Genomic DNA, 25007 nt, shown 5'->3' with positions numbered 1-25007 from the left:
AAGTCTCCCACTAATAGTATTTTTCCATCTCTTATCATATTATCTTGTCACTTAATCACCTCTCTGCATTTCCTTATGTTTCTCAGTTCTCCATGTATTTTTCTTAGGTGGCACATACGTAACTATGATTTTCCATTTCCTCTGTTTTGATTGTTACTCCCATTACTTCCGCCATGCCATCACCATATTGCACTTCCTCTATACATACATTATCACGAACCATTATTAGCACTCTTCCCCCTTTTCCCTTCCTGTCTCTTCTCCAGCTATTATATTGTTCTTCTTTAAAGCTAACATGGATCTCCTCTTTTAGTTTTGTTTCTATTATCTACATCTGGTCTTTTTTCTTTCAAATAATCTCTAACCTCTAACACACTGGATAACAACCCATCTATATTAGTATAAGTCACTCTTAATTTCTTGCCTCTTCCATGACTTCCTCCTCCTTCCAAAAATACCATTTCTTATTCTTTCTTCATATCTAGAACCCTCCAATAGAAATTCTTTTTCTCAATCTTCAACCTTTTTTAATATTTTTTTTCCTTAGCTTTATTTCTCAGCACTTTCTCTTTTTCCCTCTCTTCCAGGTTCATATCTTTTTTTTATCCATATATCCTTAAATTCAGTATCATTAGCCAGTTTCTTTTCTCTTGTCATAATCTCCTCCACCGCCACCCGCAATCTCATTCTCACTTTGATTGGTCTCTTTCCCCCTTCACTAAAGCTTCCCAGCCTAATCATTTCCTCCACTTCCTGGTCCAAATACTGTGTTGTCTTGGACCTGTTTGATAAATTTTAGCCAATTCTCTCTCTTCTCACTTTCTCACAAACTTGTTCGGATTTTTATTTTCCTTCATCCCAAAAACTAAGATACATTTCCTCTTATCCACTGTATCCCTCACTAGATCTTCATTCTCCTTAATTACTTGTACAACAGTGTCTTTTGTCTTTTCCTGAATTTGCTTTCTTACTACCTCTGAAAATGTAATTTTTTTCTTCTTCCCATTCCAGGCATTTCGTAATTCTACCAATTTGGTTTCTCCCATTCCATTCTCGACTTTATCCTTCCCATCCTGTATTTTTTTCCTGTAGGCTCCTTAAGGATTCTTCATAGTCACAACATGTAGCCTTTAGTATATAATTTTGTTTCTTGTATCTCCTACTTCATCTCTTGATTTATTTCTCTTAATTTCTCACATTCTTCTAATCTCACTTTTAGTTCAGTGTTTCCTTTTATTAACTCATCTTGTTTTTCCATCATACTTGACATCACATCCTTCATGTATCTGATCTCCCTCTCTACATTTATCAGCCTCCTCATATTACGGGTTTCCTCTCTAAATTCAGAAAAATCTTCAAGCTCTTCAAGCCAATTGGTGTTTCGATAAACCTTTGGTTTTCAAAACATGGCGTTTGGAGACGGGAGAATCCTATGGCCCCCTACCACCCTGCACATAAAGTCTAGGTCAGGTTCCAATGCCTGCTGGAGTGCTTCCCCTGGGAGCTGTTTTTGCATGTCGGTACAGCTGTGTGTATCTATCTAGTTGTAGTTTTACAGGGCCTGAGCTTTATGCTCGTGTGGCCCCATCTCCATATCTACACTTAACCAATTTTTCTTTAAAACTATGCACACTCGTTGCTGACACCACTTCTTCATTCAAACTGTTCCAAGTCTTAACACATCTTTGCGGGAAACTATACTTTTTAACACCTCTCAGACATCTTCCCTTCCTCAGTTTTTTACTATGCGATCTTGTGCTTCGAATGTCATATTCTTCTCTCAGGATCAGTTTCTCATTATTCACTTTATCCATTCCGTTGATCAATCTATAAACTTGTGCGTGCGTGTATTCACCTAGTTGTAATTTTACAGGGCCTGGGTATCATACTCGTGTGGCCCCGTCTCCATATCTGCACACATCCAACTTTCCTTTAAAACTATGCACACTCCTTGCTGACACCACCTCCTCACTCAAACCATTCCACACCTCCACACATCTTTGTGGGAAACTATATTTTTTTCACATCCTTCAAGCATATTCCCCTTGGCTATCTTTTTACTATGCGATCTTGTAGTTCTACTTAAGTTTTCCTCTCTCAACATCATTTGCTCATTATCCACTTCATCCAGTCCATTCAACAGTTTATAAACCTGTATTAAATCTCCTCTTTCTCTTCTTTGTTCCAAGGTAGGCAAATTCATTTCTTTTAATCTCTCCTCATAGGTCATTTCTGCTAATTCCGGAACCATTTTTGTTGCCATTCTCTGCAATCTCTCCAACTTCCTTATATGCTTCTTTTTATAAGGGGATCAAACCACTCCAGCATATTCCAATCTTGGTCTAATTACCATACTAATTAATTTCTTCATCATATCTTTATCCATATAATGGAAGGCTAATCCAATATTTTTTATCAAATTATACGTTTCTCCAAACATCTTATCAATATGAGCCTCAAACTGCCCATGGTCTTGTATTATCACTCCCAAATCCTTTTCCTTTTCCACCTTTTTCAACACTACTTCTTCACCCATCTTATATGACCCTCTTGGCCGTCTTCCACTCTTTCCCATCTCCATCACATGACTTTTGCTCAGATTAAATTCCATTTGCCACCTCTTGTTCCACTCCCAAATCTTATCCAGGTCTGCCTGTAAAATTTCACAATCTTCTTCACTCTTCACACACCTACACAACTTCGCATCATCCATAAACAAATTAATATAACTGTTTACTCCTCTGGCATGTCATTTATATATACCAGGAAAAGTATTGGTGCCAGCACTGAGCCTTGTGGGACTCCACTCTCCACCACCAACCAGTCCGACCTTGCATCCCTTATTACCGTTCTCATCTCCCTCCATCTCAAGTAGTTTTCCATCCACTTTAACACTTTTCCTTTCAGTCCTCCATAAATCTCTACTTTCCATAACAGTCTCTCATGAGGTACCTTGTCAAAAGCTTTCTTTAAATCAAAATATACACAGTCCATCCATCCCTCTCTCTCCTGTATTTTGTCAACCACTCTTGAATAAAAGCTCAGTAGATTTGTTACACATGACCTCCCTTTCCTGAAGCCAAATTGATGATGTGTGTGTGTGTGTGTGTGTGTGTGTGTGTGTGTGTGTGTGTGTGTGTGTGTGTGTATTTACCTAGTTGTATTGTACAGGGTTTGAGTGAAAGATAAACTCAAGGAAAAGAAAATTTCAAAAATACATGAGGAGGAGGAGAAAAGGAAATCAGAGGGAGAAACAAACATACTTGAGGGCACCGATTTTGATTAGGACCAATAAATCTACCAGGAGAAGATCGTCTCATGGAGAATGGGGAAGGTGCCTACTGATGGATAAAATAAGTCATAATTCTATGAAATAGCATTCTTAGTACACCCACCAGCTAACTCTACTGGCAAAGGCACAAAGAACCAGAGCCAGGAATTCTGATAGTGTCACCACAAGGTAAATAGCTCCCCTAAAAATGAAGTACTAAATATGGGGATAGTTAGATCACTCTTTGTGTGCAGCTTCTCTACAGATCAACACACAACATATAAATCTACTAATTTTGATTAAAACATAATGTGGGTGCTAAACTTTTAAAACTTTAAAGAGCCATGATTTTTTGAGATTCAGATAACTGTATAAAATCAATCATTATATAAGTTGCCTTGAAACTTTGAGTACTTATTGGCAGGGACTGGGGTAACATTCTGTCAGACCGGTTTTTCCCTTAAGTGATTAGAAAGTTTTTAATGAGGCAAAATAACAGCTTTTCATGCTGTCTTGATGACATCATGACATTCAAAATATTCAAAAGATCATATCTCATGACCTATGGAGAAATTGAAAAAAAGCATTCTCTACATTTCTGTAAGTATCTTTCAAGTAAGTCTATGCCAAAGCATATTTAAAAAAAAAATTGAAATAAGGCCTGTAGAACATTTTCAATGCAACTCTATGCATGATGTCAGGAAGTCATAACATCATTACTCTATTACATTCATATTCATACACATCAAAGACAACTGTTGCTGATAAAATTCTAAAAATTTCAAGTCATAAATCCTACAACTTTTTTTTATTAATTTTTTCAAATCTCGACTGCAGCATACCCTTAAGTTTGTTTTGGTCTAGTTGGAAACCAAAATAGAGTAAATTTTGTATTCCTGGAAATGTCTAAGGAGACAAACAGTCATATTTGGGAAACAAAGGACCCATTTGTGTTATCCAGACTTTCATTATCCAGACCAGTGCCTGCACCATTTAGTCCGGAAAAACAAGGATTGAATGTACTAGAAAATGTAGATGTAAGAAAAGCAATGGGGTCAGATGGAGTGTCAGAATGGACACTGAGAGAATGTAGAAAACAAGTGGTAGACCCAATTTGGGAAGTGATCAACTGCTCAGTAGTAGAGGGGAAAGTACCAAGGGAACAGAAAAAAACAAATATAGTCCCAATATACAAAGGAGGGAAAAGAACAAAGCCTTGAATTATAGGCCTGTGTCACTGACTAGTGTTGTAGGAAAACTCTGTGAAATTGCAATTAAAGAAAATTGGCTGGATCATCTGGAAAATGAAATAATAAAGAACTCCAAATTTGGATTTAGAAAAGGAAGATCATGTGTAGCAAATCTACCAAGGTTCTATACATGGGTAAAAGATGAAGTACAAGGGAGAGATGGATGGGTGGGCACAGTATATTTAGATATTAAAAAGGTTTTTGACAGTACCACATAGAAGACTCCTATAGAAAATAGAACATATAGGAGTTCAGGGAAGTATCTTAAGCTGGATGAGGGACTACCTAACAGAAAGAGAAATGAGGACAGTGATAAGAGACAACTCATCAAGTTGGAGCACAGTAACTAGTGGAGTACCACAGAGATCAGTGCTGGCACCAAAATGTTTCAAACTTATATTAGTGATATACAGGAGAACATGAATAGCTGCCTAAATTTGTTTGGCGATGATGCGAAACTTTAGAGAGTAACAAGGAACAAAGGAATTGCAGAAAGATATTGATAAGATTTTGGAAAGAAGCTAATATTGGAAAATAAAATTTAATGGCAAAAAATGCAGTGATGGAAATGGATAAAAGTAAAAGACCTACATGGGAGTACAAATTAGGAGAAGTAGTTATAATGAAAAAGAAGGAAGAGAAGGACCTGGGAGTGATTATACAAGATACCCTGACCCCAGAAAGACATATATGGGTTATTTGCTTCAACATACAAGACAATATCAAATATCAGGCTGGCATTTAACTACATGGACAAAGGGTATGATGAAAATTATCATAACCACAATGATAAGACCTAGACTTTAATATGCAGCATTGGTGTGGTTACCACACATGCAAAAGGACATCAGGAAACTAGAAAGAATCCAAAGGGCAGCCACAAAGATGGTGCCAGAAATAAATGACCTTCCCTATGAAGATAGACTACAGGAAATGGAACTACCAACTTTGAAGGATAGACAGGAGAGAGATCTAATAACCATATACAAAATAGTGAGCCATATGGAAAAGATTGATAAACATGACCTGGGATCACTGATTGAAGATGGAGATAGATGGACAAGAGGACACTCTTAAGAAGATCAAGAAAGGTTAATTTCTGAGAAACATTAAAAAGTTAAGTTTTCCACATAGGACGGTGGACATCTGGAACAGCTTCAATGATGAGGTTGTAACAGCAGAAAGTGTGCATAAGTTTAAGGAAAAGTTGGATAAAATTAGATATGGAAACAGGTCACTGTGAGCCCCGCTCAAACCTTGTAATATAAAACTAGGTAAATACACACACACACATCAATATGCAATCACATAGTCTCCAGACCTGCAAAGGGACAAGACATGTTTGCAAAGATCCTTAGGGAAGTCACAGGTCAGTAAGTGAGCTTTCCTCCATCCCATCTTTAATTAAACATACCATCCTTCAGTGACAAGTGGATATGCAGCATTATTATAGATACATTATAAACAATATCAGGACAACATATGAAAAGCAATGACAATGTGTATTCTGATGAACTTTGATGATGAAGCTACATTGTAAGTGGAGTGGGCACACAGAGCTTGTGAGTGGCCAGAGCCAACATCTGCATCAAATACTAATATTCACAGGGCACGGTATGCATGAAGATCCTGCCACCCTTTACAACTACCCTCACCACCATCTCACTTGTTCCAGACTGCAACATGAGTCTGTCATCCTGACACCACATGCAGACCATGACTCCCACCAGTATCCTGTCTCCTACCCACCACCACCCACAAAGATGCCCAAGCTGGACCGATCCCACAGCTTCTCATTATTTCAAGCAAGTGCCCTGACACCCTATCCCTGAATTGCAGGACTAAACTTTGCATGAGGAGCACTACAAACCCCAAAACCAGTATGATTTGTTTTAGCTTCAATGTAAAACACTTCTACTTGTCAGCATCACACTACAAACTGAATAAACTGTTGATTAGTAATATTAGTATTAGTATTATCATAACAAATGATGACAAACTGACACAAAGAGACACACAAAAAAAACAGATACACACACACGCACACAAGAAGGCAGACTAGGTCAGCTTACCCGTTGGTCAGGATCGCCAGCAGCCTTGGGCCCAGGTTTCTTCTTAGGGCGGCCAACGCGAGGTGCTGGTGTGGAACAGGTACTGGGGAAGGGGTCTGCTCACAGGGCTCAGCATCAGGGAGGTCCTGTTGTAGAATTTTATGATGAAAAAGATCCATGGCAAAAGCTGAAGATGCATATACCTAGTTGTACTTACCTAGTTGTGACATGCAAAAACAAAGAGCTATGTCAGAGTTATCCCTTGTCACACCAATAATTAATTATCAAATTTTCTTTAAATTATGAATAATCTTCACACAAATGTTTCCTCCTCCAATCCATCCCATATTAATTTATGAGTGTGAGTGTGTGTGTGTGTGTGTGTGTGTGTGTGTGTGTGTGTGTGTGTGTGTGTGTGTATTTGTATTTACCTATTTGTGTATTACAGGGCCCGAGCTAAGCTCTCTGTGACCTGTCTCCTTGTCCATTCCTGTCATATCTCTCTTTCATCTGATTGACACACCGCATCAACGACATCACTGCTCAGTTTATTCCACTTATCAATGCTACGATGCGGGAAACTGTATTTTCTCACGTCATTTAGACAGATGTCTTTTATTAGCTTTTTTCCATGTCCTCAGAGATGATTACTTGTGGTCACCTTTATCAACTCTCTGTCCAGTATGTCAATCTTGTTCACCAATTTATAAATAGTTATCATGTCTCCTCTTGTTCTTCTCTCTTCTAATGTGGTCAGCCCCAGCTTCCTCAGTCTTTCCTCATAGTCTAACTCCCTGAGTCCTGGTACCATCCTTGTTGCCAGCCTCTGTACCCTTTCCACCTTTACATTTTTCTTCATATGCGTTGACCAGACACATGCTGCATATTCTAACTGGGGTCTTATTAAGGTACATAATATCTTCTTCATCATTCCTTCATCTACGTAGTGGAATGCAAGGCCAATATTTTGAAGCATGTTATATGTTTTCCAAAAAATCTTGTTGATGTGTTTCTCCGGTGACAAGGTGTTTTGCACGGTTACTCCTAAGTCTTTCTCCTCATTGGTCTCTTTAATTTTCTCATCACCCAGCCTGTAATTCGTTTGGTCTGTATCTACTTTTTCATAGCATGGGTCTTGTCTATATTAAATTCCATCTGCCACTCCTTACTCCACTCATATATTTTATCAAGATCTTCCTGTAACTTGTTACAATCTTCCACATTCTTTACTCTCCTCATAATTTTAGTATCGTCCGCAAACATGTTCATGTAACTGTCAATTCCTACTGGCATATCATTAACATAAATCAAAAACATGATGGGACCCAGCACTGACCCTTGTGGAACTCCACTAGTTACCTTCTTCCACTCGGACTTCCTTCCTCTCACCACTGTTCTCATTTCTCTTCCCATTAAGTAATTTTCCATCCATTTTGCTAGTTTATCATTTACTCCTCCAATCTTCTTTAGTTTCCACATCAGTCTATTGTGTGGTACTTTATCAAAGGCCTTTCTCAAGTCCAGGTAGATATCATCCACCCATCCCTCTCTATGTTGTAGTATGTCAGTCACTCTTGAATAAAAACATAATAAATTGGATATGCACGATCAACCTTTTCTGTAACCAAACTCCAAACTGTCTTTCACTCAGAATGTTTTCACTTTCTAGATACTCACTCCACTTAGCTTTAATCACTTCTTCACATACCTTGCACAATATACTAGTCAACGATACTGGTCTATTTTAGCGGTTCCATTCTACTACCATTCTTATATATAAGCACAATGTCAGCGCTTTTCCACTCTTTCGGGACTACTCCTGTTTGTATGGAGGTTTCCACAATATCAAATACGGGGTTCAACAATTGATCCTTACATTCATTTAGCGACCTCCCAGATATGCCATCAGGCCCCATTGATTTATTAATATCCAGATTGCTTATAATTTTCCTTACATCTTCCTTAGTAACCATGATGTCCTGCATTTGCTTTATTTCCGTAGCTCTTCCTCCTATAATAAAATCCTCCTCCTTTGTGTGTGTGTGTGTGTGTGTGTGTGTGTGTGTGTGTGTGTGTGTGTGTGTGTGTGTGTGTGTGTGTGTGTGTGTGTGTGTGTGTGATTCACTGTTTGATCTGCTGCAATCTCTGACGAGACAGCCAGACGTTACCCTACGGAATGAGCTTAAGAGCTCATTATTTCCGATCTTCGGATAGGCCTGAGACCAGGCACACACCACACCACAACAAGGTCACAACTCCTCGATTTACATGCCGTACCTACTCACTGCTAGGTGAACAAGGGCTACACGTGAAAAGAGACACACCCAAATATCTCCATCCGGCCGGGGAATCGAACCCCGGTCCTCTGGCTTGTGAAGCCAGCGCTCTAACCACTGAGCTACCGGGCCGTGTGTGTGTGTGTGTGTGTATTTACCTAATTGTATTTACCTAATTGTAACATACGGGAAAAGAGCTATGCTCGTGTTGTCCCGTCTCCATATCTACTAATGTCCAGCTTTTCTTAAAATCATGAATATTCCTTGCGTTGACCACTTCCACGTCTAAACTATTCCATGCTTCCACCCTTCTATGAGGAAGCTATATTTTTCACATCTCTCCTATAAGTGGCCATTTTAGTTTTTCCCATGCCCTCTCGACATTCTTTCATTCCACATACACAGATCTTCCCTATCCATTTTTCCATGCCAATCATCACTCTGTATATTGCTATCAGGTCTCCCCTTTCTCTTCTGTTTTCCAGGGTTGGAAGTTGCATTCTTTTCAGTCTGTCTTCATAAGTCAAATCTCTTAAGTCAGGCACCATTTTGTTGCAGCCCTCTGTACTTTCTCTAGTTTCCTTATGTGTTTCTTTAAGTTCGGAGCCCACTGTATTGTTGCATATTCAAGCCTCGGTCTTATCATTGCAGTAATTATTTTCTTCATCATTTCTTCATCTAAATATCTGACGCCACTCTTATGTTCCTCAATAAGTTCAATACTTCTCCAATTATTTTGTTTATATGTCTCTCTGGCGATAGGTCATTGGTAATTGTCACCCCAAGGTCTTTTCTTCATGACTGGTTTTATGTCTTCATTTCCTATCTTGTACATACTCCTGATTCTTCTTTCACTCTTGCCAAACTCTATTTTCTTGCATTTTGTCGTGTTGAACTCCATTTGCCATGTACAGCTCCATTTCCATATTCTGTCCAAGTCTTCCTGGAGTAGTTCGCAATCTTTGTCACATCTCACTTTTCTTAACAATTTTGCATCGTCTGCAAATAGGCTCACATAACTGGACACCCCATCCACCATGTCATTTATGTAGACCGAACATTACTGGTGCCAACACTGATCCCTGTGGAACTCCACTCTCCACCAAGCCCCATTCTGATGGTCTGTCCTTAATTATTGTTCTCATTTCTCTTCCTACCAAAAGTCTTCCATCCATTTTAGTAAACTGCCATGCACTCCTCCTACCATTTCAAGTTTCCAGATCAGTCTCCGGTGTGGTACCTTATCAAAGGCCTTTTTAAATCAGATATATTCCATCAGCCCAACCATCTCTTTCCTGTATTACATCTATCACCCTCGAATAGTAACATATCAGGTTTGTCGTGCATGAACGCCCTTTTCTAAAACCAAATTGACACTCACAAAGTATGTCATTTTCTCCAAGAAGTCTGTCCATCTATTCTTCACCACCCTCTCACACATCTTAGCTACCACACTTGTAAGTGACACTGGTCTATAGTTCAATGGGTCTCTCTTGTTACCTGATTTATAGATTGGGACAATGTTAGCTCTTTTCAGTCTTGGGGCACTACACCTTCCCTTAATGAGGCATCAATTACTTCACAAACTTTTTCTGCCAGTTGCTCCTGCATTCTCTTAAAATCCATCCTGATACCCCATCAGGTCCCACAGCTTTTCTCACTTCTAAACTCCCCATCATATTCTTGATCTCCTCCACAGTTACTTGAAACTCCTTCATAATCCCTTTCTGTTCCATTACCAGTGGTTTGTCAAAAGCAGTCTCCTTTGTGAATACCTTCCGAAAGCATCCATTCATAGCCTCTGCCATTTCCTGGGATCTTCACTGCATACTCCATTTACTTCTAAACTTTCAATACTTTCTCTATTTTTGATGTTGTTGTTCACATGTCTGTAAAAAGCCTTGGTTGGTCTTTACATTTATCAATTATATCCTTTTCTTGTTTCTTTCTTTCTTCTCTTCTAATCAACACATATTCATTTCTTGCTCTTTTGTAACTTTCCCACTGCTTAATCCGTCTTTTCCTTCTCCACCTCTTCCATGCATCCTCTTTTCTTGTTCTAGCCTTTTCACATCTATCGTTAAACCAGTCCTGCTTTCCAACTTCTCTATGTTGTCTTATTGGTACAAATTTTTCTCACCTTCTTTGTATATTTTATAAATTCCTTCCACTTTTCATTTGCTCCTTAGCACTCTTGAATTTCATCAATTTGTCTCTTGAAAGAATTTCTTTAGGTTTCCAAAATCTGTCTTGGCATAATTCCATCTTCCCACTTTATATTCTTCATTTCTTCTAGATTTCTCTTCATCTATCACCTTGAACTCCAAAACTGCATGATCACTCTTTGCTAAAGGGCACTCCACCCTCATCTCCTCAATGACCATTGGCTCTGTACTAAAGACCAAGTCCAGTCTTGACGATGCTCCCTCTCCTCCAAACCTAGTATCTTCTTTGACCCACTGAGTTAACACATTTTCCATTGCCAGTGTCAATAGTGTATTTCCCATGTTGTCTCTGATCCTCCATTGACCAGTCCTCCCAACACACCTCTTTACAATTAAAATCTCCCATCATTATAGTTCGTTCACAGCCACCCAACATTTCTTCCAGACATGTTCCTGTATCACTTATCATTTCTTCATATTCCTGTACTGACCATGCATTTGTCTTAGGTGGTACGTATACCACTATGTAGTGCCTCTTTTTCCTTCATTAGTTTCTGCTCTGATCTTTAGCACTTCTGCCTTTCCCATACCTTCTTTCACTTGATCCACCTTTATATCTTTTTTAACCAGCAACATCACTCCTCCTCCCATCTTACCTACTCTATTTCTTTTCCAAACATTATATTTCCCTTCTCCAACCATCATCAGGTCTTCTCCCTCTCTCAGTTTTGTTTCAGTAAGACCCACAATATCTGGGTTCTTATCCCTCAAGTAATCGTTGAGTTCTAAAATCCCCGATATCACTCCGTTTATGTTGGAATACATTACATTCCGCTCATACGTAAGTATGTGTGTGTGTGTGTGTGTGTGTTCGTATCTACCTAGCTGTAGCTTTACAGGGCCTAGGATTCACACTCGTGTGGCCCCATCTCCATATCTACACTTATCCAATTTTTCTTTAAACCTATGCACACTCATTGCTGACACCACTTCTTCACTCAAACTGTTCCAAGTCTCAACACATCTTTGTGGGAAAATATATATTTTTAAAATCTCTCAGACATCTTCCCTTCCTCAGCTTTTTACTATGCGATCTTGTTGTGTGTCCAAGGAGCATTTATAGCTTTAAAGATAGATATAACTAATCAACTTTAATTAAATAAGAACACACACACACACAAATTGGCGCCAATACTTTTTCTCGTATACATAAACGACATGCCAGAGGGAGTGAACAGCTACATAAATCTGTTTGTGGACGATGCGAAACTGTGCAGAGTCATTAAACAAAAAGAGGATTGTGAAATACTACAGCTGAGCTCAGAGCAATCATCTCTAATTCTACAGTTACCATTGCCTAAGAGTAACCAAGGTGGGAAAGGAGCTGGTAATGTTTGTCCCGTCTCCATATAGTCATGTTAACTGTTGATTAGCAAAATAATGTCCAGGAAGGTGAATATAAACTGTAGCCTGCGTTTGAGCCATCAGCTGGTTTGTTTACATCTGCGCAACATGGCGGCCGTGAACTCGAAAGATGAATCAGACTTCACAGGATTTCAAGGAATAATGGAGAAGAGCGTTTATGTGAAGAAAATTCTGGAGTTGGAAGGTAAAATTGAAAAACTGTTTGAAAAGTATGGGGGCCTGGAAACGAGTTATGACAATGTAATGAAAGAGTGTGCCGATATGAAGAAGGAAAATGAAGTACTGAAAGAGGAAGTTAAGCTAATTAAAGTGAATTGCGAAAAATGTGGAGAATCTCTAGGAAAAGTGATGGAGAAGCAGGCTGAATGGAAAAAAGTCAGGAAGTGGAAAGAAAGGAGGTAAATTACAAAGTTGCAAGTCTGGAAAAGGAAATCAAAGAGTCTGGGAGAAAACTTTGGGCCTTGCTGAAATTATAGATCAACAGATCATAGAAGAAGATTGCTGAGAAAGTGGTGAAGGTTATTAAGTCAAATGAGACATTGGTGAGGAAACTGTAGACAAAAGAGATGTGTGGTGATATTTGGTGTGGAGGAGGATAAGACACCGAGTAAAATGGAGAGAGAAAAACATAAAAAGGTGATAAATAATATCATTAATGTGGTGCAGGAGGAGGAAAAGACCTAGTACAAGAAATAGAGGACTTCCATAGAATTGGAAAGTTCACAGGAGAAGGTATGAGGCCAATAAGAATCAAACTTAAGTCACAAAAGGATGTAGATGAATTGGTGGAGAAGTCATGGAGGCTAGCCCAGCAGGAAACAACAAGGAAGATTTGGTTGAGAAGAGATCTCGGTGAAAAGGAAGAGAAATGTTAAATGAGTTGAGAAAGGAGGCTTTGAAAAAAATGAAGAGAGGACAGAAGAGGAGAAGAAAGAGTTTTCTGGAGAATCTTGGATATGAGACTGAGGAAGTGGTTCATAACCCAGAAAAGTACAGCAAGAAAGGACTAAAGAAACTTACGTATGAGCGGAATGTAATGTATTCCAACATAAATGGAGTGATATCGGGATTTTAGAACTCAACGATTACTTGAGGACAAGAACCCAGATATTGTGGGTCTTACTGAAACAAAACTGAGAGAGGAGAAGACCTGATGATGGTTGGAGAAGGAAATATAATGTTTGGAAAAGAAATAGAGTAGGTAAGATGGGAGGAGGAGTGATGTTGCTGGTTAAAAAGATATAAAGGTGGATCAAGTGAAAGAAGGTATGGGAAAGGCAGAAGTGCTAAAGATCAGAGCAGAAACTAATGAAGGAAAAAGAGGCACTACATAGTGGTGTACGTACCACCTAAGACAAATGCATGGTCAGTACAGGAATATGAAGAAATGATAAGTGATACAGGAACATGTCTGGAAGAAATGTTGGGTGGCTGTGAACGAACTATAATGATGGGAGATTTTAATTGTAAAGAGGTGTGTTGGGAGGACTGGTCAATGGAAGGATCAGAGACAACATGGGAAATACACTATTGACACTGGCAATGGAAAATGTGTTAACTCAGTGGGTCAAAGAAGATACTAGGTTTGGAGGAGAGGAGCATCGTCAAGACTGGACTTGGTCTTTAGTACAGAGCCAATGGTCATTGAGGAGATGAGGGTGGAGTGCCCTTTAGCAAGAGTGATCATGCAGTTTTGGAGTTCAAGGTGATAGATGAAGAGAAATCTAGAAGAAATGAAGAATATAAAGTGGGAAGATGGAATTATGCCAAGACAGATTTTGGAAACCTAAAGAAATTCTTTCAAGAGACAAATTGGATGAAATTCAAGAGTGCTAAGGAGCAAATGAAAAGTGGAAGGAATTTATAAAAATATACAAAGAAGGTGAGAAAAATTTGTACCAATAAGACAACATAGAAGTTGGAAAGCAGGACTGGTTTAACGATAGATGTGAAAAGGCTAGAACAAGAAAAGAGGATGCATGGAAGAGGTGGAGAAGGAAAAGACGGATTAAGCAGTGGGAAAGTTACAAAAGAGCAAGAAATGAATATGTGTTGATTAGAAGAGAAGAAAGAAAGAAACAAGAAAAGGATATAATTGATAAATGTAAAGACCAACCAAGGCTTTTTACAGACATGTGAACAACAACATCAAAAATAGAAAGTATTGAAAGTTTAGAAGTAAATGGGTATGCAGTGAAGATCCCAGGAAATGGCAGAGGCTATGAATGGATGCTTTCGGAAGGTATTCACAAAGGAGACTGCTTTTGACAAACCACTGGTAATGGAACAGAAAGGGATTATGAAGGAGTTTCAAGTAACTGTGGAGGAGATCAAGAATATGATGGGGAGTTTAGAAGTGAGAAAAGCTGTGGGACCTGATGGGGTATCAGGATGGATTTTAAGAGAATGCAGGGAGCAACTGGCAGAAAAAGTTTGTGAAGTAATTGATGCCTCATTAAGGGAAGGTGTAGTGCCCCAAGACTGGAAAAGAGCTAACATTGTCCCAATCTATAAATCAGGTAACAAGAGACCCATTGAACTATAGACCAGTGTCACTTACAAGTGTGGTAGCTAAGATGTGTGAGAGGGTGGTGAAGAATAGATGGACAGACTTCTTGGAGAAAAATGACATACTTTGTGAGTGTCAATTTGGTTTTAGAAAAGGCGTTCATGCACGACAAACCTGATATGTTACTATTCGAGGGTGATAGATGTAATACAGGAAAGAGATGGTTGGGCTGATGGAATATATCTGGATTTAAAAAAGGCCTTTGATAAGGTACCACACGGAGACTGATCTGGAAACTTGAAATGGTAGGAGGAGTGCATGGCAGTTTACTAAAATGGATGGAAGACTTTTTGGTAGGAAGAGAAATGAGAACAATAATTAAGGACAGACCATCAGAATGGGGCTTGGTGGAGAGTGGAGTTCCACAGGGATCAGTGTTGGCACCAGTAATGTTCGCGGTCTACATAAATGACATGGTGGATGGGGTGTCCAGTTATGTGAGCCTATTTGCAGGCGATGCAAAATTGTTAAGAAAAGTGAGATGTGACAAAGATTGCGAACTACTCCAGGAAGACTTGGACAGAATATGGAAATGGAGCTGTACATGGCAAATGGAGTTCAACACGACAAAATGCAAGAAAATAGAGTTTGGCAAGAGTGAAAGAAGAATCAGGAGTATGTACAAGATAGGAAATGAAGACATAAAACCAGTCATGAAGAAAAAGACCTTGGGGTGACAATTACCAATGACCTATCGCCAGAGAGACATATAAACAAAATAATTGGAGAAGTATTGAACTTATTGAGGAACATAAGAGTGGCGTTCGTATATTTAGATGAAGAAATGATGAAGAAAATAATTACTGCAATGATAAGACCGAGGCTTGAATATGCAACAATACAGTGGGCTCGAACTTAAAGAAACACATAAGGAAACTAGAGAAAGTACAGAGGGCTGCAACAAAATGGTGCCTGACTTAAGAGATTTGACTTATGAAGACAGACTGAAAAGAATGCAACTTCCGACCCTGGAAAACAGAAGAAAGGGAGACCTGATAGCAATATACAGAGTGATGATTGGCATGGAAAAAATGGATAGGGAAGATCTGTGTATGTGGAATGAAAGAATGTCGAGAGGGCATGGGAAAAAACTAAAATGGCCACTTATAGGAGAGATGTGAAAAATATAGCTTCCCTCATAGAAGGGTGGAAGCATGGAATAGTTTAGACGTGGAAGTGGTCAGCAAGGAATATTCATGATTTTAAGAAAAAGCTGGACATTAATAGATATGGAGACGGGACAACACGAGCATAGCTCTTTTCCGTATGTTACAATTAGGTAAATACAATTAGGTAAATACACACACACACACACACACACACAGAGCTAATGAAGGAATTGGATGAAGGGAAGGCAATGGGACTGGATGAAGTCTCAGGCAGAATACTGAAAGAATATAAGGAAGAACTAGCAAGTCCTATATACAAAATCATAAAATGCTCAATAGAAAATGGAACAGTACCAGTAGAATGGAAAAGAGCTGAGGTGGTTCCCATATATAAGAGCGGAAGGAAGAAAGAACCTTTAAATTACAGACCAGTATCACTAACTAGTGTAATATGCAAGATGTGTGAAAGAATAATAAAGAAACAATGGATCGAGTTCCTTGAAGACAACAAATTAATATCAAATAGCCAATTTGGTTTTAGAAAAAGATGGTCGTGTGTAACTAATTTACTGAGTTTCTATTCTAGAATAGTTGATAGAGTACAAGAGAGAGAGGGATAGGTTGACTGTATTTATTTGAATTTAAAAAAGGCGTTTGACAAGTGCCACATGCAAGATTACTGTGGAGGTTAGAGGAGAAGGATGGCTTAAAAGGAAGCACATTGAGATGGATGGAAACTTATTTGAAGGGGAGAGAAATAAGGACGGTAGTTAAAGATATGAAGTCCAAGTGGAGAGCAGTAGAAAGCGGAGTGTTGCAGGGATCAGTATTAGTGGAGGTTAGAGGAGAAGGATGGCTTAAAAGGAAGCACATTGAGATGGATGGAAACTTATTTGAGGGGGAGAGAAATAAGGACGGTAGTTAAAGATATGAAGTCGAAGTAGAGAGCAGTAGAAAGCAGAGTGCCGCAGGGGTCAGTATTAGCACTAATACTTTTCCTCATATATATAAACGACATGCCAGGAGTGAACAGCTATATAAATCTGTTTGCGGATGATACGAAACTGTGCAGAGTTATAAACCAAAAATAAGATTGTGAAATACTGCAGGAAGATCTAAATAAGATCTGGAAATGGAGCAAAAAGTGGAAATGGAATTCAATGTGGACAAAAGCCATGTCATGGAAATTGGAAATGGAGCAAAAAGTGGGAAATGGAATTCAATGTGGACAAAAGCCATGTCATGGAAATGGGAAAGAGTGAAAGATGACCCATGGGAATCTATAAGATGGGAGATGGAGTAGAACTGGAGAAAGTAAAAAAGGAAAAGGAATTAGGAGTGACGATGGAAGAAAACAATCAACCGGTAAGCCATATTGATAAAATTTTCAGAGAGACATATAATTTGCTAAGGAATATTGGAGTAGCATTTCCCTACTTGTCCAATACCGTGTTCTTCATACCGTAACTGGAACTTCACATTATTGATTAACACTTTTTTGCCTGAGGTGGTTGATAACCAGCTGTACTCTCCCTAGTGCATCCATACCTAACAGTACCAGATTTTGGATGTAGCTGTTTGGCACTACTACCAGCGAGATTGGAATCTCGTCCGTTCCTATTTGCATTGTCGTATATATTCTCCCCAAAATTCTTAGTTTTTGGCCTGTCACTCCTTACAAAGGAGGGATATTCTTTGCTGGTTGAATCTTCACTTCCATTTGCTTAGCCATGTCTTGTCTGATAAGCGAGTAATCGCTGCCTGTGTCTAAGAGACATGCCACCACTTGGCTATGTATGGTCATGTCAACCACAGGTGATTTGGGCTTGGCCAGTCATCTCTGGCAGTTGGTACGATCCGGACAATTAGGCTGTCCCTTGCGACAATTAAGGCGTAAACAATCATAGCATGAGCCTGGTTCAGGTCTTTTCAAACATTTCGAGGGATTGTGGGGAGTGGCACGGCAGTACAGGCAATATGACGACGTGGGAGGGGGGGGTCTCCTTTTCCAATGGTTCATACTTAACCATTTTAGCTGCTCTTCTATCTCATCCAGCCTCTTGTCTGCCTTGGCCCCTGATGGTTTGCTGGGCAGGGAGGACTTGATCTGCCTGACCTTCCTTTCTTGGGCTAGTATCACTGTTCTCTCTAACAAGAATCTGTCCATAAACCTGTTATCATCTTTAAATAGCTGTAACCTCTCATGGCTGTCTCTCGGTAGTCCTTGCATTAGCTTGTTTTTTAGTTTTGATTACATCGGGAATCTCTGCCCTATTAGTTCTTATTTAGGATAAGGAAATGGTATATAAAAGAAAAAGAAGAGAAAAATATGGAGCAAGTTTAACTAAAAATGATAAGAACAAGAGATTAAAAATGATGTATACAAACATAGATGGGATTTTATCTAGTAAATTAGAATTAAGAGATTACATAAAGAAAGAGGAACCAGATATTGTATGCCTGGTGGAAACAAACTTAAATGAGGCAATAAAAATACATAGATAAAAGGTATAATATATGGAGGAGAGACAGAGTGGGTAAAGGAGGAGGAGGAGTCATGATGATGTTAAGGATGGACATAGTGGTAAATCAAGTGGAGTTTGGGGAAGAAAAATCAGAAATATTGTATGTTAAGGTACATATTAATAAAAAGGAGTTAACAATCATTGGAACATACGTGCCACCAAAAACAAACTCATGGACTAACCAAGAATATAGAGACATGATAGATGACACAATAAGGAGTCTTACAAGAATCATTAAGGAAAGGAGAAAAGTGATATTGGTAGGAGATTTCAACTGTAAGGAGGTAGACTGGGAAAATTATGAAAGTGGTATGGGGAAGATGCCTGGGAGATAGATTCCTGAACCTAATGATAGATAATTTGATGGTCCAAAGAGTAAAGGAAAACACAAGATTCAGAGGAAGCGATGAACCGGCAAGATTAGACCTAGTTTTACAAGGGATATACCAATTAACGATGATATAAGATACAAGTGCCCATTGGGAAAGAGTGACCATGTAATATTAGAAATGGATATAGAAGAAGGAAAGGAAGATAGAGATGAATCATACAAAGGAGACCGATTAAATTACAGAAAGGCTGATATTGAGAATCTCAAGAACTATTTTAAAACGTAAACTGGGAGAGATGGAAAACTCATTAACGGTTCAAGAGAAATATAACTTATTTTTGGAAATATACAAAACTGGGGTCAGGAATATGTCCCGAAATATAGACCTAAAGAAGAAGGAAAGAAAGATTGGTTTAATGCAAGATGTGCTAGGGCAAAGGAGAAACGAGATGGAGCATGGAAAAGGTGGAGAAGAAACAGAAATCCAGAAAATAAGGAAAACTTCAAAACAGCAAGAAATGAATATGCTAAGGTGAGAAAGGAAGAAGAAAGAACTATGAAAAGGACATTGTCGAAAAATGTAAGGAACAACCAAAATTGTTCTACAGATTCATAAATGGAAAAATAAGACAAAAGAAACAATAGAAAGGTTAAAAGGAGAAAACGGAATGGTGGAAGACCCAAAAGTATGGCAGAACTGTTAAATAGTAAATTTCATGAGGTCTTTACTAAGGAATCCAAATTTGAAAGACCACAGGGTAATAGAGACTGTCTATATGAAAGAGATTAAAGTAACCAAGCTTGAAATAAAAAGTTGATGACGGAACTAGATGAGGAAAAGGCAATGGGACGGATGAAGTCTCAGGCAGAATACTGAAAGAATGTAGGGAAGAACTAGCAAGTCCAATATACAACATCATAAAATGCTCAATAGAAAATGGAACAGTGCCAGTGGAGTGGAAAAGAGCTGAGGTGGTTCCCATATATAAGAGCGGAAGGAAGGAAGAACCTTTAAATTACAGACCGGTATCACTAACTAGTGTAATATGCAAGATGTGTGAAAAAGTAATAAAGAAGCAATGGATTGAGTTTCTTGAAGACAACAAAATATTATCAAATAGCCAATTTGGTTTTAGAAAAGGTCGGTCATGTGTAACAAATTTATTGAGTTTCTACTCTAGAATAGTTGATAAAGTACAAGAGAGAGAGATGGGTTGACTGTATTTATTTAGATCTAAAAAAGGCTTTTGATAAAGTGCCACATGAAAGATTACTATGGAAGTTAGAGGAGAAGGGTGGCTTAAAGGAAGCACATTGAGATGGATGAAGAATTACTTAAGGGGGAGAGAAATAAGGACGATAGTTAAAGATATGAAGTCAAGTGGAGAACAGTAGACAGCGGAGTGCCACAGGGGTCAGTATTGGCACCAATACTTTTCTCGTATATATAAATGACATGCCAGAGGAGTGAACAGCTACATAAATCTGTTTGCGGACGATGCGAAACTGTGCAGAGTCATTAAACAAAAAGAGGATTGTGAAATACTACAGGAAGACTTAAACAAGATCTGGAAATGGAGCAAAAAATGGGAGATGGAATTCAATGTGGACAAAAGCCATGTCATGGAAATGGGAAAAAGTGAAAGACGACCAGTGGGAATCTATAAGATGGGAGATGGAGTAGAACTAGAAAAAGTAAAAAAGGAAAAGGACTTGGGAGTGACAATGGAAGAAAATAATCAACCGGTAAGCCATATTGATAGAATTTTCAGAGAGACGTATAATTTGCTAAGGAATATTGGAGTAGCATTTCACTATATGGACAAGGAAATGATGAAGAAATTGATAAGTACTAAAATAAGACCTAGATTGGAATATGCAGGAGTTGTGTGGACTCCCCATAAAAGAAACACATAAGAAAATTAGAGACTACAAAAATGGCTACAAGAATGGTTCCAGAATTTAAAGGGATGACATATGAGGAGAGACTAAAGGCTATGGATCTACCAACCTTGGAGCAGAGAAGAGAGAGAGGGGATCTGATACAAGTTTATAAATTTATTAACGGAATGGATGAAGTGGATAATGAGAAACTGATCCTGAGAGAAGAATATGACTTTAGAAGCACAAGATCGCATAGTAAAAAACTAAGGAAGGGACGATGTCTGAGAGATGTTAAAAAATATAGTTTCCCTCAAAGATGTGTTGAGACTTGGAACAGTTTCAGTGAGGAAGTGGTGTCAGCAAAGTGTACATAGTTTTAAAGAAAAATTGGATAAGTGTAGATATGGAGACGGGACCACACGAGCATAAAGCCCAGGCCCTGTAAAACTACAACTAGGTAAATACAACTAGGTAAATACACACACACACACACATATATAAATACAATATAGGTATATATACACATATATATATATATATATATATATATATATATATATATATATATATATATATATATAATATATATATATATATATATATATATATATATATATATATATATATATATATATATATATATATATATATATATATATATATATATATATATATATATATATATATATATATATATATATATATATATATATATATATATATATATATATATATATATATATATATATATATATATATATATATATATTTTTTTTTTTTTTACATTACAAGGGCACTGGCCAAGGGAAAACAAAGTGTTGGAAAAAAAAATCCCGCTGGTTGCCAGGCCCTGTTAAGAGGAAAGTAGGAGAAAGAAAAAACAAAAAATCTAAAAGGAGGGTCCAGTTAACGTAAGAGGTGTCTTGACACTCCTCTTTTGAAAGAGTTTAAGTCATAGGCAGGTGGAAATACAGACACAGGTAGAGAGTTCCAGAGTTTACCAGTGTAGGGAATGAAGGAGTGAAGATACTGGTTAACTCTTGCATTAGGAAGATGGACAGAATAGGGATGAGAAGAAGTAGAGTCTTGTGCAGCGAGGCCGCAGGAGGGGAAGGCAAGCAGTTAGCAAGTTCAGAAGAGCAGACAGCATGAAAACAGCGGTAGAAGACAGATAAAGATGCAACATTGCGGCGGTGACTTAAAGAATCAAGACAGTCAGTTAGAGGAGAAGAGTTGATAAGACGAAAAGCTTTAGATTCCACCTTGTTTAGTAAAGCTGTGTGTGGATCCCCCAGACATGAGAGCCATACTCCATACACGGGCGGATAAGGCCCTGTACAGAGCAAGCAGCTGGGAGGAGAGAAAAATGGACGAAGACGCCATAGGACACCTAACTTCTTGGAAGCTGATTTAGCAAGAGTAGAGATGTGAAATTTCCAGTTTAGATTTTTAGTGAAGGATAGACCGAGTGTGTTTAATGTAGAGGAGAGGGAAGTTGAGTGTTATTGAAGAAGAGAGGATAGTTGTCTGGAAGGTTATGTCGAGTAGATAGTTGTAGAAATTGAGTTTTGAGGCATTGAACAAAACCAGGTTTTCTCTGCCCCAATCAGAAACAAGTGAAAGATCAGAAGTTAGGCGTCCTATAGCATCTCGCCTTGAGTCATTTAATTGTTGTTGGGTTGGGCGTCTGTTGAACGCTGTTGAATAATGCAAGGTGGTATCATCAGCATAGGAGTGGATAGGGCATTGAGTCAGATTTAGGAGATCATTGATGAATAATAGAAAGAGAGTGGGTGATAGGACAGAACCCTGTGGAACACCACTGTTGATAGTTTTAGGGAAGAACAGTGACCGTCTACTACAGCAGCAATAGAACGATCGGAAAGGAAACTGGAGATGAAGGTACAGAGAGAAGGATAGAATCCGTAGGAGGGTAGTTTAGAAATTAAAGATTTGTGCCAGACTCTATCGAAGGCTTTCGATATGTCAAGGCCGACAGCAAAGGTTTCACCGAAGTCCCTAAAGAGGATGACCAAGATTCAGTTAGGAAAGTAAGAAGATCACCAGTAGATCTGCCTTTACGGAAACCATACTGGCAATCAGAGAGAAGGTTGTGAGCTGATAGATGCCTCATTATCTTCCTATTAAGGATAGACTCAAAGGCTTTAGAAAGGCAGGAAATCAAAGCTATAGGGCGGTAGTTAGAAGGATTGGAGTGGTCACCTTTTTTAGGGACAGGTTGAATGTGAGCAAACTTCCAGCAAGAAGGATAAATAGAAGTAGAGACACAGATGAAAGAGTTTGACCAGGCAGTGAGCGAGTTCGGAAGCACAGTTTTGAGAACAACAGGAGGGACTCCATCCGGACCGTAAGCCTTCCGAGAATCAAGGCCAGAGAGGGCCAGGAAAACGTCTTTATAAAGAATTTTAATTTTAGGGATGAAGTAGTCAGAGGGTGGAGGAGTAGGAGGAATATGCCCAGAATCATCCAAAGTTGAGTTGGTAGCAAAGGTTTGAGCGAAGAGTTCAGCTTTAGAAAAAGAAGAGACAGCTGTAGAGCCATCTGGATGAAGTAAAGGAGGGAAAGACGAAGAAGTAAAGTTGTTAGAGATATTATTGGCTAGATGCCAGAAATCTCGAGAGGAGTTAGAATTGGAAAGACTTTGACATTTTCTATTGATGAAAGAGTTTTTAGTAAGTTGGAGAATAGATTTGGCATGATTACGGGCAGAAATATATAGGGCATGAGTTTCAGCAGTTGGATGGCTACGGAACCGTTTGTGAGCCGCCTCTCTATCATTGACAGCACGAGAACAAGCAGAGTTAAACCAAGGCTTTTTAGCTTTAGGGTTAGAGAAAGTATGAGGAATGTATAGCTCCATGCCAGAGATAATCACCTCTGTTATGCGCTCGGCACAAAGAGAAGGATCTCTGACATGAAAACAATAATCATCCCAAGGAAATCAGAATAGTACTGCCTTAGTTCCTCCCACTTAGCAGAGTTAAAATGCCAGAAGCACCTCCGCTTAGGCGGGTCCTGAGGCTGCACTGGAGTGATAGAACAGGTAGCGGAAATTAGATTGTGGTCGGAGGAGCCCAACGGAGAGGAAAGTTTAACAGAGTAAGCAGAAGGGTTGGAGGTTAGGAAAAGATCAAGAATGTTGGGCGTGTCTCCAAGGCGGTCAGGAATACGGGTGAGGGAACTGCACTAGCTGCTCTAGGTCATGAAGGATAGCAAAGTTGAAGGTTTGTTCACCAGGTTGGTCAGTGAAAGAATATATATATATATATATATATATATATATATATATATATATATATATATATATATATATATATATATATATATATATATATATATATATATATATATATATATATATATATATATATATATATATATATATATATATATATATATATATATATATATATTTATTTATTTATTTATATATATATATATATATATATATATATATATATATATATATATATATATATATATATATATATATATATATATTTATTTATTGATAATATATATATATATATATATATATAGAGAGAGAGAGAGAGAGAGAGAGAGAGAGAGAGAGAGAGAGAGAGAGAGAGAGAGAGAGAGAGAGAGAGAGAGAGAGAGAGAGAGAGAGAGAGAGCTGATTATGAGCCACTGTTTCCCAGCTCAGAATAGAGTGCTGGGGTTTTTTTATTGCCTATAGTAAAGAGGTTAACATCAAAAAAATTCATTTTAAATCTATTCGAAGAAAACAAGGATTTGAAAGATACTGTTGAACCTTGATAAATTGAGCCCTTGGATTTCACGATAAGTCGGACTCAGACTGACCCAAGGACTAAAGTCTGAGTTTAATTACCCACCCGGGTTTTTTTCACAAAAGTTTTCACGTTCTTGTATCTCGTTTTCTACCGACATTATAAAAAATCTACTTCCAACAAAATATTGCATTATAATTGTAGTTGAAAATGATAACAAACAAAAGACAACCAGAGTTTATAACGATTTTGTGAAAATTTCTGGTGCAAAAATAAGACTTCAAAATATTTGCTCCAAAAGATTCTTCATAATTTCTTCTTTGCTTTGCTATTTGTATTTATATGACTGACATGAAATTTTAACACATGATTATTTACACA

The 25007-nt window shown here is 38.3% G+C and overlaps 1 protein-coding gene across 2 annotated transcripts in view; it reads right to left on the bottom strand.

The window, feature by feature from the left end:
- Positions 1–25007, bottom strand: part of LOC123498683 — a 144749-nt gene that overhangs the window by 24345 nt on the left and 95397 nt on the right. For both annotated transcript variants that reach the window (XM_045246023.1, XM_045246024.1), the window contains exon 6: positions 6594–6718. In XM_045246023.1, coding sequence (XP_045101958.1) covers positions 6594–6718 — 125 coding nt within the window. The remainder of the gene's footprint in view (positions 1–6593; positions 6719–25007) is intronic.

Source organism: Portunus trituberculatus, chromosome 48 (assembly GCF_017591435.1).
Source record: "Portunus trituberculatus isolate SZX2019 chromosome 48, ASM1759143v1, whole genome shotgun sequence".
NCBI classification, from domain to species: Eukaryota; Metazoa; Arthropoda; class Malacostraca; order Decapoda; family Portunidae; genus Portunus; species Portunus trituberculatus.
This window is presented reverse-complemented; position numbering and strand designations above follow the sequence as displayed.